Source organism: Hoplias malabaricus, chromosome 1, assembly GCF_029633855.1.
Source record: "Hoplias malabaricus isolate fHopMal1 chromosome 1, fHopMal1.hap1, whole genome shotgun sequence".
Lineage (NCBI taxonomy): Eukaryota > Metazoa > Chordata > Actinopteri > Characiformes > Erythrinidae > Hoplias > Hoplias malabaricus.
Genome location: NC_089800.1, coordinates 79423623 through 79435606, shown reverse-complemented (window position 1 = coordinate 79435606; position 11984 = coordinate 79423623). Strand labels below are relative to the sequence as shown.

The 11984-nt window shown below is 41.5% G+C and overlaps 1 protein-coding gene across 1 annotated transcript; it reads right to left on the bottom strand.

The window, feature by feature from the left end:
- Positions 1-139: 139 nt before the first annotated feature.
- On the bottom strand, positions 140-10006 carry hadhab (hydroxyacyl-CoA dehydrogenase trifunctional multienzyme complex subunit alpha b). The gene is made up of 20 exons (XM_066674538.1): positions 9893-10006; positions 7599-7640; positions 7368-7438; positions 7149-7282; positions 6860-6998; positions 6284-6403; positions 5515-5617; positions 5287-5409; positions 5067-5185; positions 4294-4350; positions 4057-4166; positions 3776-3910; positions 3512-3683; positions 3052-3138; positions 2824-2964; positions 2625-2693; positions 2284-2479; positions 2092-2206; positions 1099-1244; positions 140-729 (listed from the first exon to the last, which is right to left on the bottom strand). The coding sequence occupies exons 1-20, from the start codon at positions 9960-9962 to the stop codon at positions 584-586; spliced, it is 2295 nt and encodes a 764-aa protein (XP_066530635.1). The 5' UTR covers positions 9963-10006; the 3' UTR covers positions 140-583.
- Between the last annotated feature and the right edge of the window lie 1978 nt (positions 10007-11984).

Genomic DNA, 11984 nt, shown 5'->3' with positions numbered 1-11984 from the left:
AATGATCCACTGAGCTGTAGGTTTTCAGAAACTGCACTATGTAACTTCTGGGGAGGGTAGGAAACCACCCTCCCCATTTGTATGGATTTCAATACAGTGCAGTAAATGAGTTACACTAAATGATAATTACATTTATGGTGCTTTTCTATCCTGTGCTTTACATCATCATTAGAGTCACCTCAACAACTTCAAGCATCATGTTTATTGTCTCCTGATGGTGTTTCTCTAACCAGAGAACGTTTCTGTTCAGCAAAACCATTCACCAAAACAGGTGTTTAAAGAAGAACAAGCAAATGGGAGAGTTGGTTTGTTAGGAAACTTACACCCATGCACTACAAAACTCACTGTCATTTACAAGCACGGAAAATACAAAACTATCAAAATTATTAAATTTACAAAAACAAGCCAGTAAAAAGGCTACTTTAATGTCACTGATGCATTTAGTGATCCTCCATTTTCTTTACGGAGAGACCATTTCTGTAATATCACATTGTCCTCTAATTATAAAGTGCACAAAGTCAGTCATGCTCTGTTAACAGGAAAAAAATCATCTGCGACGTGGCGCTGAAGGCACGTCATCAGGTCACTTATGGAACTTCTTGCTTGGATCCTTGGCGTGGTCCAGCAACAGTTGACAGGGTGTGAACTGGTTTCCGTAAACTTCCTCAAACCTCCTCATAATCTCCACTAATTTGTCGGCACCAAATGTGTCCACGAAGCGGAACGGACCTGTGGAAGCAGAATAATATAAGGTTAAGAAAACAAAATCAACACAGGTTAGAGAAACGTTACTAACTTGAGAATTTTAATAATACTAATGTAGAATGATTCATTCTTTATGTAAGCAGGGGTTTACATTGAGGGGAACACTCATTTACAATAGAGCTGAGAAAAAAAAAATCCAAACTACAGATAAAATAAAACACATTTGTCTAAAATATTTACAAAGGACTTAAACTCTTAAGCATTTTGAGGATCTTGAACTTGCTTTGCCTTTACTTAATAGTGTAACATTTGCAAAAGACGATCAGTTCTAGACTTCTGAGGTCATCATTTTAACGGATCCACTTTGTATATTCCAGACTTTGTGATTCTTACCTCCAAGGCATGGGGGGAAACCAAAACCGAACACCGCTCCAATGTCTCCCTCCACAGGGCTGGCGAGGATGCCCTCTTGTAGGCACAGCAGAGCTTCATTCACAAAGCGAGACACCAGTCTGTACTGCATGTCTGAGTCTGATGCCCTGCGCGATGGAAGCATGGACAAGAACTTGTCAAAACACAGGAAATCCACTTCTGTTTACCTGATATTTACAGGAAAAAAAATAAAAATACACGTTCCCAATCTTTACCGCAAACAAAATGGTGGAATTCAATCTAGTCAAAACCTACCGCGTGTCCAAAGCTCCACATTATTCGTTTTATAGTGCACTATTTTTGGGTTCCACCATTTTGTTTGAGTGTCTGAAAACCTAGTGCAGAATTTTCAGTAAACTCAAACAATCCCACAATGCACTGCAATAAGTAGTGTACAACCGATGTACCCTGCATTGTTTGGCTGGAAGGTTCGCGGACTTTTCTAGCTGTCTAATCTGTAGTTTTAAGGCAATATGTTTATTAGGTCATTTGTGAAACATGGAATCTCTTCTTGTGTGTGCAGTATTTAATGGCTAAGGTCTTTTATTTTGAAACTTTCTCTGGAATCACTGTTGTATTGGTATTTATCATTCATTCATTGTCTGTAACCCTTATCCAGTTCAGGGCAGCAGTGGGTCAGGGGTCTACCCGGAATCACTGGGCGCAAGGCAGGAGCACACCCTGGAGGGGGCGCCAGTCCTTCACAAGGCTAGACACACTCACATCTATGGACACTTGAGTCACCAATCCACCTACCAGCATGTTTGGGGACCATGGGGGAAACCCATGCGGACACAGGGAGAACACACCAAACTCCTCATAGACAGTCACCCAGAGCGGGATTTGAACCAGGACCCTGGAGCTGTGTGACAGTGACACTACCTGCGATAATTACCTACATGCGATTATCAGAAACCTATGACTAAGAGAGAAGGCACAGAAAATAAAACATACACTGCAGGGTTTGGCGTTATCTTGAAAGTTTCCAGAATCTCCTCAAGCTCTGGGTTCACAGCCTTGTGTTTGAGCCCAGGCTGGTAAACGTAGCATCCTCTTCCAGACTTGCGACCTAGCAAGAGATAAACGGGCCCAGTGTTAAAACGATAACCATCATAAATGAATGCTACAAGAAGGCAGTTTCTTTACCCTTGAATCCTTTCTCCACCATTGTCTTCAGAAGTTCTGGATTTCCTCCCCCAAATCTAGAGCCAAAAGCTTTGACCAGGTCCTTAGCCACATGAGAAATCACATCAATCCCCACTTCATCAGCCAGAGTGGCAAGACCCACTGGGAACCCGAAGCCTGTGGTTAGAGAGTCCAGCTTTTTGGGGTCCGTTCCTTCCTGTGGTCAAGGTTTTTGGAAAAACAAAATACTCCAGAGTTAGAATTTATTTAAACATTTACAAAGTCGATTATTCACTTAAACATAGACGTAATCCCTGTCCATAAAACAGGATTGAGTTTAGAAGTCACATGACAAAACACACCTGCAGCATTCGGACAGCCTCCGCTAACAAAGGAACTAAGCACCTGGTGGTGTAGAACCCAGGTCCATCCTGTAAACACAGTTACGGTGATTAAAAGGAAACTCAACACTTTGACATTTATTACAGCTGGGCTTCTATAAGAGCTTACAAACACACAAATAATCTTTCAAGCAAACCCATGATAAACATGGTAACTCACCCTCACGACAATAATGACTTTGCCTTGCTTCAGGCCAAGTGCCACTGCAGAGGCTGTGGTGTCCTTAGACGTTTTATCAGTTGTAATAATCTCCAACAGCTGCATTTTGTCCACTGGAGAAAAGTAGTGCATTCCAATGACCTAAGGAAAACAGACAGAGATAATACATTAAACAGGTTACTTAATAATGGCTCAAACTCTCCAAAAGAATAAGGAAAATCAACTTGCCTTTTCTGGTCGTTTACTGGCAGCCGCAATGTCTTTAATTGGCAGGGCTGATGTGTTAGATGCAAATATACAGTGTGGAGGAATGACCTGTGAAGATAAACTGATAAATGTTTAGTTACTGTATCCAATAAGATTAAACTGAGCAAGCACTGACCACTGTTTACAAAGGAAACATAATATTATAAGATTACGACGTTTAAACCAAGTTACGGTGTTGTATTTGTCTTGTTTCAGTGCTGAAGTTGAAATTACAGTCTGCGTATAGTGGAGAAAAAAAAAATCCCCTTGATTCAGCATTGTATTTCTACCAGCCTCCACAAGCTACATAGCGATGTTTCTGCAGTGCTGAGCCCCAAATAGCAGTCACAGGATGTATTCTCATTACAGCTCAGTGAAACATCACAATGATTTTAAAGCTGAAATTTTAACTGCGAAAATGATGGACTGAAAGTAAGCTTACAGCTTCAACTTCTTTCAGGACTTTGTGTTTGATGGCGATGTCCTCAAACACAGCCTCAATGACCATGTCGGCCTTTTGAAAGCCACTGTAGTCCAGCTGTCCCATAAGGTTAGACCATATACTGTCCCTTTCAAATGAGGTAATGCTCTTCTTCTTGGTCTTGTCGTTTAGTCTAGGTGCGACAGCCAGAATGAATGCAACGTCACAATTCACGGGGCTTTATGCGAACCTCTTAAAGCAACACAATGTGAGACGCTTACACACCCCTTGTAAATCTGTTGCTGCCCCCTGTTGAGTCCCTCCAGTGTGGTGTCCTTCAGAATTATGTGAACACCTTTATCCACAGTCACCTGAGAGATGCCTGCCCCCATCAGCCCTGCTCCCAAAATGGCCAGCGTTCTACAGAGAATGGAAATGGAAGATTGTGTTAAACACGTCGTCTACAAAAACAAAGCATGGACACACAGAGGCCGTTCAGTAGGTCAAGCTCAAGAGCAGACTGTTCCTAAACAGAACTGACCCCAATCCTGAGTAGAAGCACTTACTTAACCTCCTTTTCCGGAGCTCCAAAACGGTTCTTCTTGCATGTGACTTGGCTTTGATACAGTCCAATAAGTGCTTTGGATTCAGGGGTCATTGCTAATTTTCCAAAATTCTAAAGAAACAAAAGATTTTATTTTTTTAATAATTTTTAATAATTTAATTAATAATTAATTTAGGTAATTCTTTCCATCTCTTCACACAAACGTAAAAAACATGTTCAGTACATTAGTACACTTTACCTGTGACTCGACTAGGAATCCTACATCCTTCCCCTGCTCCACACCAGCCTTCACACTCTACAGAAATAATGGATGAATGAAGTTTGTAGATGCTGTAAATACTCTAAATATGCAAAAAAAAAAACCTTGCCTAAAAATAAAAAGGTCCATTTAGCGTCAACACTTTATGACTGAGAAACAGTCTTCAAAAAATCATTCTTTTTCACTGCTCTACCTCAAACTCCACCTACAAGAGCAGCCATTGGCTCATAAACCTCTGAACGCCATCATGGCATTGGCTCACTACTGAAACGTCTTTATAAACTGGGGCATATCTCATGTAAATGAGGCACTAGTAGGCGGCGCTTGAACACACTGAAGCATTTCCACACTGTATGAAAGATTCATGAATCAGACGATGAAGAGTTTGTTGGTCATTCAGCAAAGTCAAGTGAGCACTTGCTTTTACAAAACTCTGATGAATAAAAGCCAATGAAAACTTAGAACAGACCTTACATGCAGTATTCTCCCCCTTGAAAGATTAGCTTATCTTGATAATAGATTTTTAAGTTCTTGGATTACATCAAACCTGATGTCAGAGACATGCTGCAGTATTAAAAGAGGAAGTGCAGAAGTAGACGTTTTTTTGGTTAGTCCTTGGTGCTAACGTGAATAACTTATATTTAAGAATATTTATTTATTTTTTGTATCAACTGTAACACCTTTCTGTACCGCACACTTTATTATTTTGTCATTTACTTAACTCTGGAGGGAGGAAAAAAATAAGAACATACCTCAATAATTTTTAACGGTGCTGGGTACAGGCCTTTTGTCTGTTTCATAACTTTTTTCTCCACCATATTGTAGATCTGATTTCTCACAAAGGGATAGCTCATAACATAGTCTTGTATTTCTGTAAAGATGTAGAGTATTTGTGCAGAGGAATCCATTATAGCCAGGACAGAAAACACAGGTAATATAGCATTAAGGAAATAAGAAAACAGAGAAACATACTTTCCATCATGCCCTTTTCTTTGGAGAGGGGGATTTTCTTGCTGACGATACCACGGGCATAGTCCACAGCTACTTCCTCCAGGTAATCAATAGTCCTCTCCTCTGGGCTCTTCAGTCCAGGGCCTGGGTTACAATTCAAATTGTTAATGGGAAAAGAACACACCTCATAACGTTATGATGTTCTAACAGAAAACCACAGGAGAGTGTTAAAATAAAAACCATTGTTACCTAGAGTGAAAACCAGCTGGTGCACCAGACCCATTTTCTTGGCTTTGTCTGCATGGATGTTCTTTCCTGTGAGCATCATATCAAAAGCACTGGGAAGACCAACCTAAAAATGTTATCACATACAGTTATAATAAATTTCAATTTAAAATCATGGAATGTGTAAAAAACACATCAGAATGATCAGGAGAACTAAGCAGGTTTGGGCCTGGCCAAAACATAAATAGGAGACCCCTAAGTAAACCTTGAGTGGCAGCTGGAGATGGTGTTAGTGGGGCCAACAGGGGGCGCTGTCCTCAAGTGGATCTCACTGCTCAGGTGAGGTCGCAGGGGACATTGCACTGAATAAACCTTTTCATCATAAGATGAGATGTAAAACCGAGGTCCTGACACTCAGAGGTCATTTAAGACCCCTGGGCATTTTCCTGTGACCGCAATGCCTGCCTAAATCTGCCGCTGTGGTCACTTCTAGCCTCCTAACAAGCCCCAGCATTAATAATCCGGCTCGGTCTGTCCCTCCTGTCTCCACTCTACCCAACAGCTGGTGTGTAGGGAGTATACTGCCTCGGATCTGATGCATCGTCCATCTGCATGCTGCACGTTTGTAGCGGTTGAGACGACTCCCTAACGTACCACTGTATGTAAAGCGCTTTGTGGGTCTAGAATAATCTCTGTGCATGTTTAACTATCATCCATACACGACATGCATAACAAGCTTTAATATTTGCTTACTACATTTAAAAACATTACATAAGACTTGAGAGCTGCTGACCATTTTTGGCAGTCGCTGTGTTCCTCCAGCACCAGGCAGAAGACCCAGAAGGACCTCAGGGGTTCCTAGAACAGTCTTCTTATTCTTTGTTGCTATTCTGTATTGGCAGGCAATGGCAAACTGTAGAGAAGAATGTGCAGAATGATCTTTCAGTATCAGGCTGTACATGAAATACCATGTGATTTGTTTCAGCAGACAAAAACAACAAGAACAGAAATTCAGACATACACAGATCAGCCAAATACACAAAGGTGGTTTGTTGGTGTGTGATGTGCTGGTACAAGTGGATCAGACACAGCAGTGCTGCTAGAGTTTTTAAAGCCCTTAGTGTCACTGCTGGACTGGGAATTGTCCATCAATCGAAACAACATCCAGCCGACAGCATCCTGTGTCACTGATGAAGGACTAGAGGACGACCGACACACACTGTGCAGAGTCTCTGACTTTACATCTACAAGGTGGACCAACGAGGGAGGAGTGTCTCACAGAGTGGACAGTGTGTGGACACAGGGTTTAAAAAACTCCAGATATTAATAGCAGAGGTTTGTTTCATGCAAGGACTTTAATCTAGCTTACCTCTAACCCTCCTCCAAGACATGATCCATTGATGGCAGCAACAATAGGTTTTGGGGACTTCTCAATCATTTCAAAGATCTTCTGTCCCTCCTGAGAAAGCCGAGTTACTTCCTCTGCACTTTTACAGGCCTGGATCATGCTAGAACGATTACAGATGAAAAAAGAAAATGAATGACCTCTTGGTAATAAAGCTGGAACCTGTTTATCCAGAGTTGGAGAGTATAATACAGTCACAGGATTAACACTAACTTATCTTCCAAACAAGGCTGATAAAGAGGTAAGCACTCACTTTATGTCAGCGCCTGCGATGAAGCAGCCAGGTTTGGAGGAAATCACCACAGCACTTTTGATCGCATTGTTGGCCCAGATCTCATCCATAACTTCAGTCATGTCCTTTTGCATTTGAATTGACAGGGTGTTCACCTAGAAAAGGAAAAAACAGAGACTTATTATTATGATTATTAGCATCATCATTATTGCTGTTTAAACTCATCAAAGTAAAGATTACCTTCGAACTTGGGTCACTGACACGAACAACTGCCACATCTCCCTTGACCTCATAGTTTACGTGTGTTCGAGCTTAATAACCATTGATGGGGGAAAAATGTCAGAAAGAAACAGGTCAAAATAAAAATATATAAATAAACTAAACAACAACAGAACATTACACAAAAATCACATTAAACGTGACTTTAAATAATTACATACATGCAGACACTGATAATAATCAAATACCCACCCATTAAGGAGGACGCCACACAGAAACTCTTTCTGGAACAATCTACGCATAAAAAGCAGAGAACAACAAATTTAATTACAATATTCCAGTGTGGTTATTTATTTATTACAAAATGGGTCTTTAGCGTCGAGTGGACATATCCCTAATCAATCAATCAATCAACCAACTAAACCCAGTGGTGGGTCAGGGAAGGTTATATCAGATTAAGATAAGGGCTGAGTTTCAAATGTCTCCCTCCTCCCTACAGAGTGAACTATGTAGGTCAAAAAAATGACAGCTTTTACTCCCAAATAATAAAGACTTCTATAAGTCTTCATTCAAGCAATATTTGGGTGTAAATAACTGTCATAATGCCATAACATGACCTATAAAGTGTACTACAAAAGGAATAAGGAGCCATTTGAGGTTAAGACAAAAGCTGGGTCTGAATTCACACCCTAATTTACTCTTAATGTTGTACTTAGTGTCAGCCATTTTGTGTTGTCTCAATTCTTGATGAGACAACACTTCAGTGATCCTCCTGAAAGACTACACTTTAGTGACCTCAGTGACATTGAGACCTACGAATTGTAAGACTGACAGGTTCCTGGTTCATACGCCTGTGTTTGGGTCAGGAGTGTAGTCAGCAAGCTCTACAGACACCTGACTGGACTTGTTTTTTTATAAGGAATCTGCATCAACTCAGTTCAGATCACAGGCAGAAGGAATCTCATCAAATAGTTCGATTATTATAAAAGCTTTAAAAGCTAGTATTTCACAGTGTGTTTTGTTGATAAAAAGAGAACATGAAAGCAGCTGCAAGCAAGACAACACACTTAAAGCTGGAAAACATCACTGTTCTGACCTCCTCCTACATATTGATAGTGTGGCTTTTAGACAGATGTGATACCACTTAAAAGTATTGAAGTTCCAGATAGTTCATGCAATGACAAAAGCTGCTAATGTTTGGAGTTGTGTTTATTGTGTCTGTAGTCTCAGTCAGTAGTTTATTTGTTTACATACAAAGTTCATTTCCAGTTGGGACAATATGCAAAATGTATATAAATAGAAAATGCATATCAACACCGTCCAATTAAAAACATGCATCTCCACGTTTGTGGATTTGTAGTTTACTGTATCATTTGATCACAGCAGCTGTCCACACTGTGTGAAAATTTCATGATGAATGGAGCAATAGAAAAGCTACAAAATTACTCTGAATAAAATATTTTTACATTGACCTCCAAAGAAAGTTAAGGTTTCTCTAGTAAAGTTACTATTTTGGGAGATACGCGTTTTTAATTGGACAGCAACAATATATCAATCCCAATATTTACTTAAAAGTAGTACAAAGGCATTTTAAAATGTTGTAACTGAGGATTCTGAATAAAAAAAAATGCCAGATGCCAGAAACACACCTAAAAAAGAAAGTTGTGAGGGTGCAAACAAAGAATGGTCAAATTGTGCAATGCTACAAAACATAACATTAGGTTAATTAGGTTTGATGGGTCAGTGACATGATTGCCTTTAAATTAAGCATCTCCTAGAGGCTGAGCCTTTCAGAATTAAAGACGTGAAGATATTCACCGCTTTGTGAAAGACCCACCGAACAATTTCAGACACAGCTCCAGTGCATAAACCCATGACTCAAGTCTGGAAGGGGAGGGTCGGACACAGTGACAGACACAGACACTGGAGGGTGAACTTTAAGCCAAATTCTCTATTATTAGCTCAATATCACCTTGAAGGACTTTGAAAGAAACCTCCTGATACAATCAAGAAACCAAATCTAAATCAATAGGGTAAGAATCAGGATTAGTGTATTTATTGACCCAGACCAGATCAATCCAACCTTTCCAGAGGTCCAAAACAATCTTAGAAAGTGGGAGGTTCAAGTCTCTTGAGCAGAGCAAACAACCATTTAATAAAGCATACAAGAAACTGCAGATGACATTTATTCATTCATTCGCTGTTCTCTATTGAGCTGGAAATTGACTTCCAGCCACAATAACTGAGCTGATAAGCTAATTTAGCTCCTTAGGGAAGCCTGTGGCTGGTAAAAACAATGTACGATAAGCTAACACTGACGTAATCCAGAAACAAGAGGCTCAAGGGTCTCCTACTGCTCCTAATCCAACCTGCTCTTTCTCATTTTCCGTTCCACCTTAAATGAAGCAATAGTTCAGGACTTGAGATTCACGACCCGAACTTGTGAAATGACCTCTAAATATGGCGGTCTGCCCCTGTCCAGCTGTATGTAGGGGGGGTGCGAGTGTGAGCTGTGTGTACCTGGGGGGAGACAGTGGTGTGTGTACCTGAGAAAAGCGAGTATCTCTGCGAAACCGAGAGTTTAGACAGAAGACCGAGAGAGCGCACTGCTGCCATCTTGGGAGGTCAAAGCTGACAAACGGAAGCGGCAGGAGCTCAGACAATCGGAGCCGCTTTAGAGAACATAGCTCCGCCCCTCAGACAGGACTTTTTAAACGGTAACTGACAAAACATTGTAACCATCTCACTCACTGTCCCATTCTCTCATATCCGCTGACCACACAGGAGCATTTTGTAGTTTTACCAAATAGTATAGTTTAACTCTGTAGTCCGGACGTTGCACCCCAGTTTCACCCTGTTCTTCAATGCTCAGAACACCCAGAGGACTGGCGTAGTGGTGGTGTTTGTGTGTGTTGCACTGGTACAAGTGGATCAGACACAGCAGTGCTGCTAGAGTTTTTAAACGCTGCCCTGTTACTGTCCACTCTACACATGTATCTCGTTGTTCCACCTTATATTATATTATATTATCCATCCATTATCTGTAACCGCTTATCCAATTTAGGGTCGCGGGGGGTCCAGAGCCTACCTGGAATCATTGGGCGCAAGGCGGGAATACACCCTGGAGGGGATGCCAGTCCTTCACAGAGCAAAACAGACATACACACATTCACTCACACCTACGGACACTTTCGAGTTGCCAATCCACCTGCAACGTGTGTTTTTGGACTGTGGGAGGAAACCGGAGCACCCGGAGGAAACCCACGCGGACACGGGGAGAACACACCAACTCCTCACAGACAGTCACCCGGAGTGGGAATCGAACCCACAACCTCCAGGCCCCTGGAGCTGTGTGACTGTGACACTACCTGCTGCGCCACCGTGCCATATTATATTATATTATATAAATATATAGTTTAAATGACTGGGTTCATACTGACCCTTACAACAAACATTTGAAGATACCAGGAGAGACAGCACTCCCCTAATGCAATCAGCCCTGAGAGGCACTGTGTGATTGCATCATGATAAAGCATGAGATCCACTATTGTCTAAGCAGTCAGCTGAAGACTAGGTCAAAGTTAAGTCAGAACGTAAACCAGAAGAAGGGAAATAGTAAACACCACCATCTTATGAACAGGGTTATGCCCTGAATATAGACAACACCACATTGTAGAAAAATGACAATATTGTTGTTGTCTATCAGTAGGACACAGTAACTCCATTGTACCGTGATGTATGAAATTCTCCTGGCTGTACTCAAGACTGTTCTCACATGATAATTGGCAACAAGGAGGTCATACATAAAGCCCATATGTTTCCTAGACCTTCCTGTTAATTATGTTTTACAGCAAACATAACTACAGTCTGACAGCTGCTGAACTGACAATATGTTGTTTTTTAAAAAGGTACACAGTGTTAAACATCACTTTATGTCTCTTATCCCAGAGGATGGATTGGAGAACTGAGTGTGATCTGAATAAGGCCTATTCTTCATTGTGTGTTTGACACAGTGCCCCATAGACTGCATTAGTGATTGCATCACACTGCCCTCATTAAGTTAAACCACAGTGTTCTCCCCTTTAACCAAACACTTGTGTTTCTTGACAGCTAACGCAAATCCTCGAGCTGAGTGGATATTTGTCAGCGAGGCGTTCAACAATCTTTGTAATCACAGGGTTTGTACGCAGAGCCACAAGTGATGTGAGAATGTGTAGATGGTGTCAAGGTCCATGTGAGACGTACTGTGTTTGGACAGCTGTGATGTGGGGGGATAAGGTGTCATACAGCGCAAGAGTCAGGCATTCCCAGACGAGCACATACACGGAACGATCACTGGATTAGCTGTATCTGCACTCATTGTCCATTTTATCAGCTCCACTGACTACACAGGAGCACTTTGTGGTTCTACAATTACAGACTGTAGTCTTTCCCTCTGTTCTTCAGCGCTCAGGACCCCCACAGAGCAGGTGTGATGTGGTCATGGATCATTCTCAGCGCTGCAGTGACACTGACGTGGTGGTGGTGTGTTAGTGTGTGTTGTGCTGGTGCGAGTGGATCAGACACAGCCACTCACTGTGTCCACCCACTGTCCACTCTGTGAGACACTCCTCCCCCGTTGGTCCACCTTGTAGATGT

Coding starts and splice junctions, on each gene's coding strand:
- hadhab (XM_066674538.1), bottom strand. CDS start 9,962: ATGGCAGCAGTGCGCTCTCTCGGTCTTCTGTCTAAACTCTCGGTTTCG. Junction 4,351..5,066: donor CACCGTTAAAAATTATTGAG/GTATGTTCTTAT, acceptor TTATTTCTGTAG/AGTGTGAAGGCTGGTGTGGA. Junction 3,911..4,056: donor GCTCCGGAAAAGGAGGTTAA/GTAAGTGCTTCT, acceptor CATTCTCTGTAG/AACGCTGGCCATTTTGGGAG.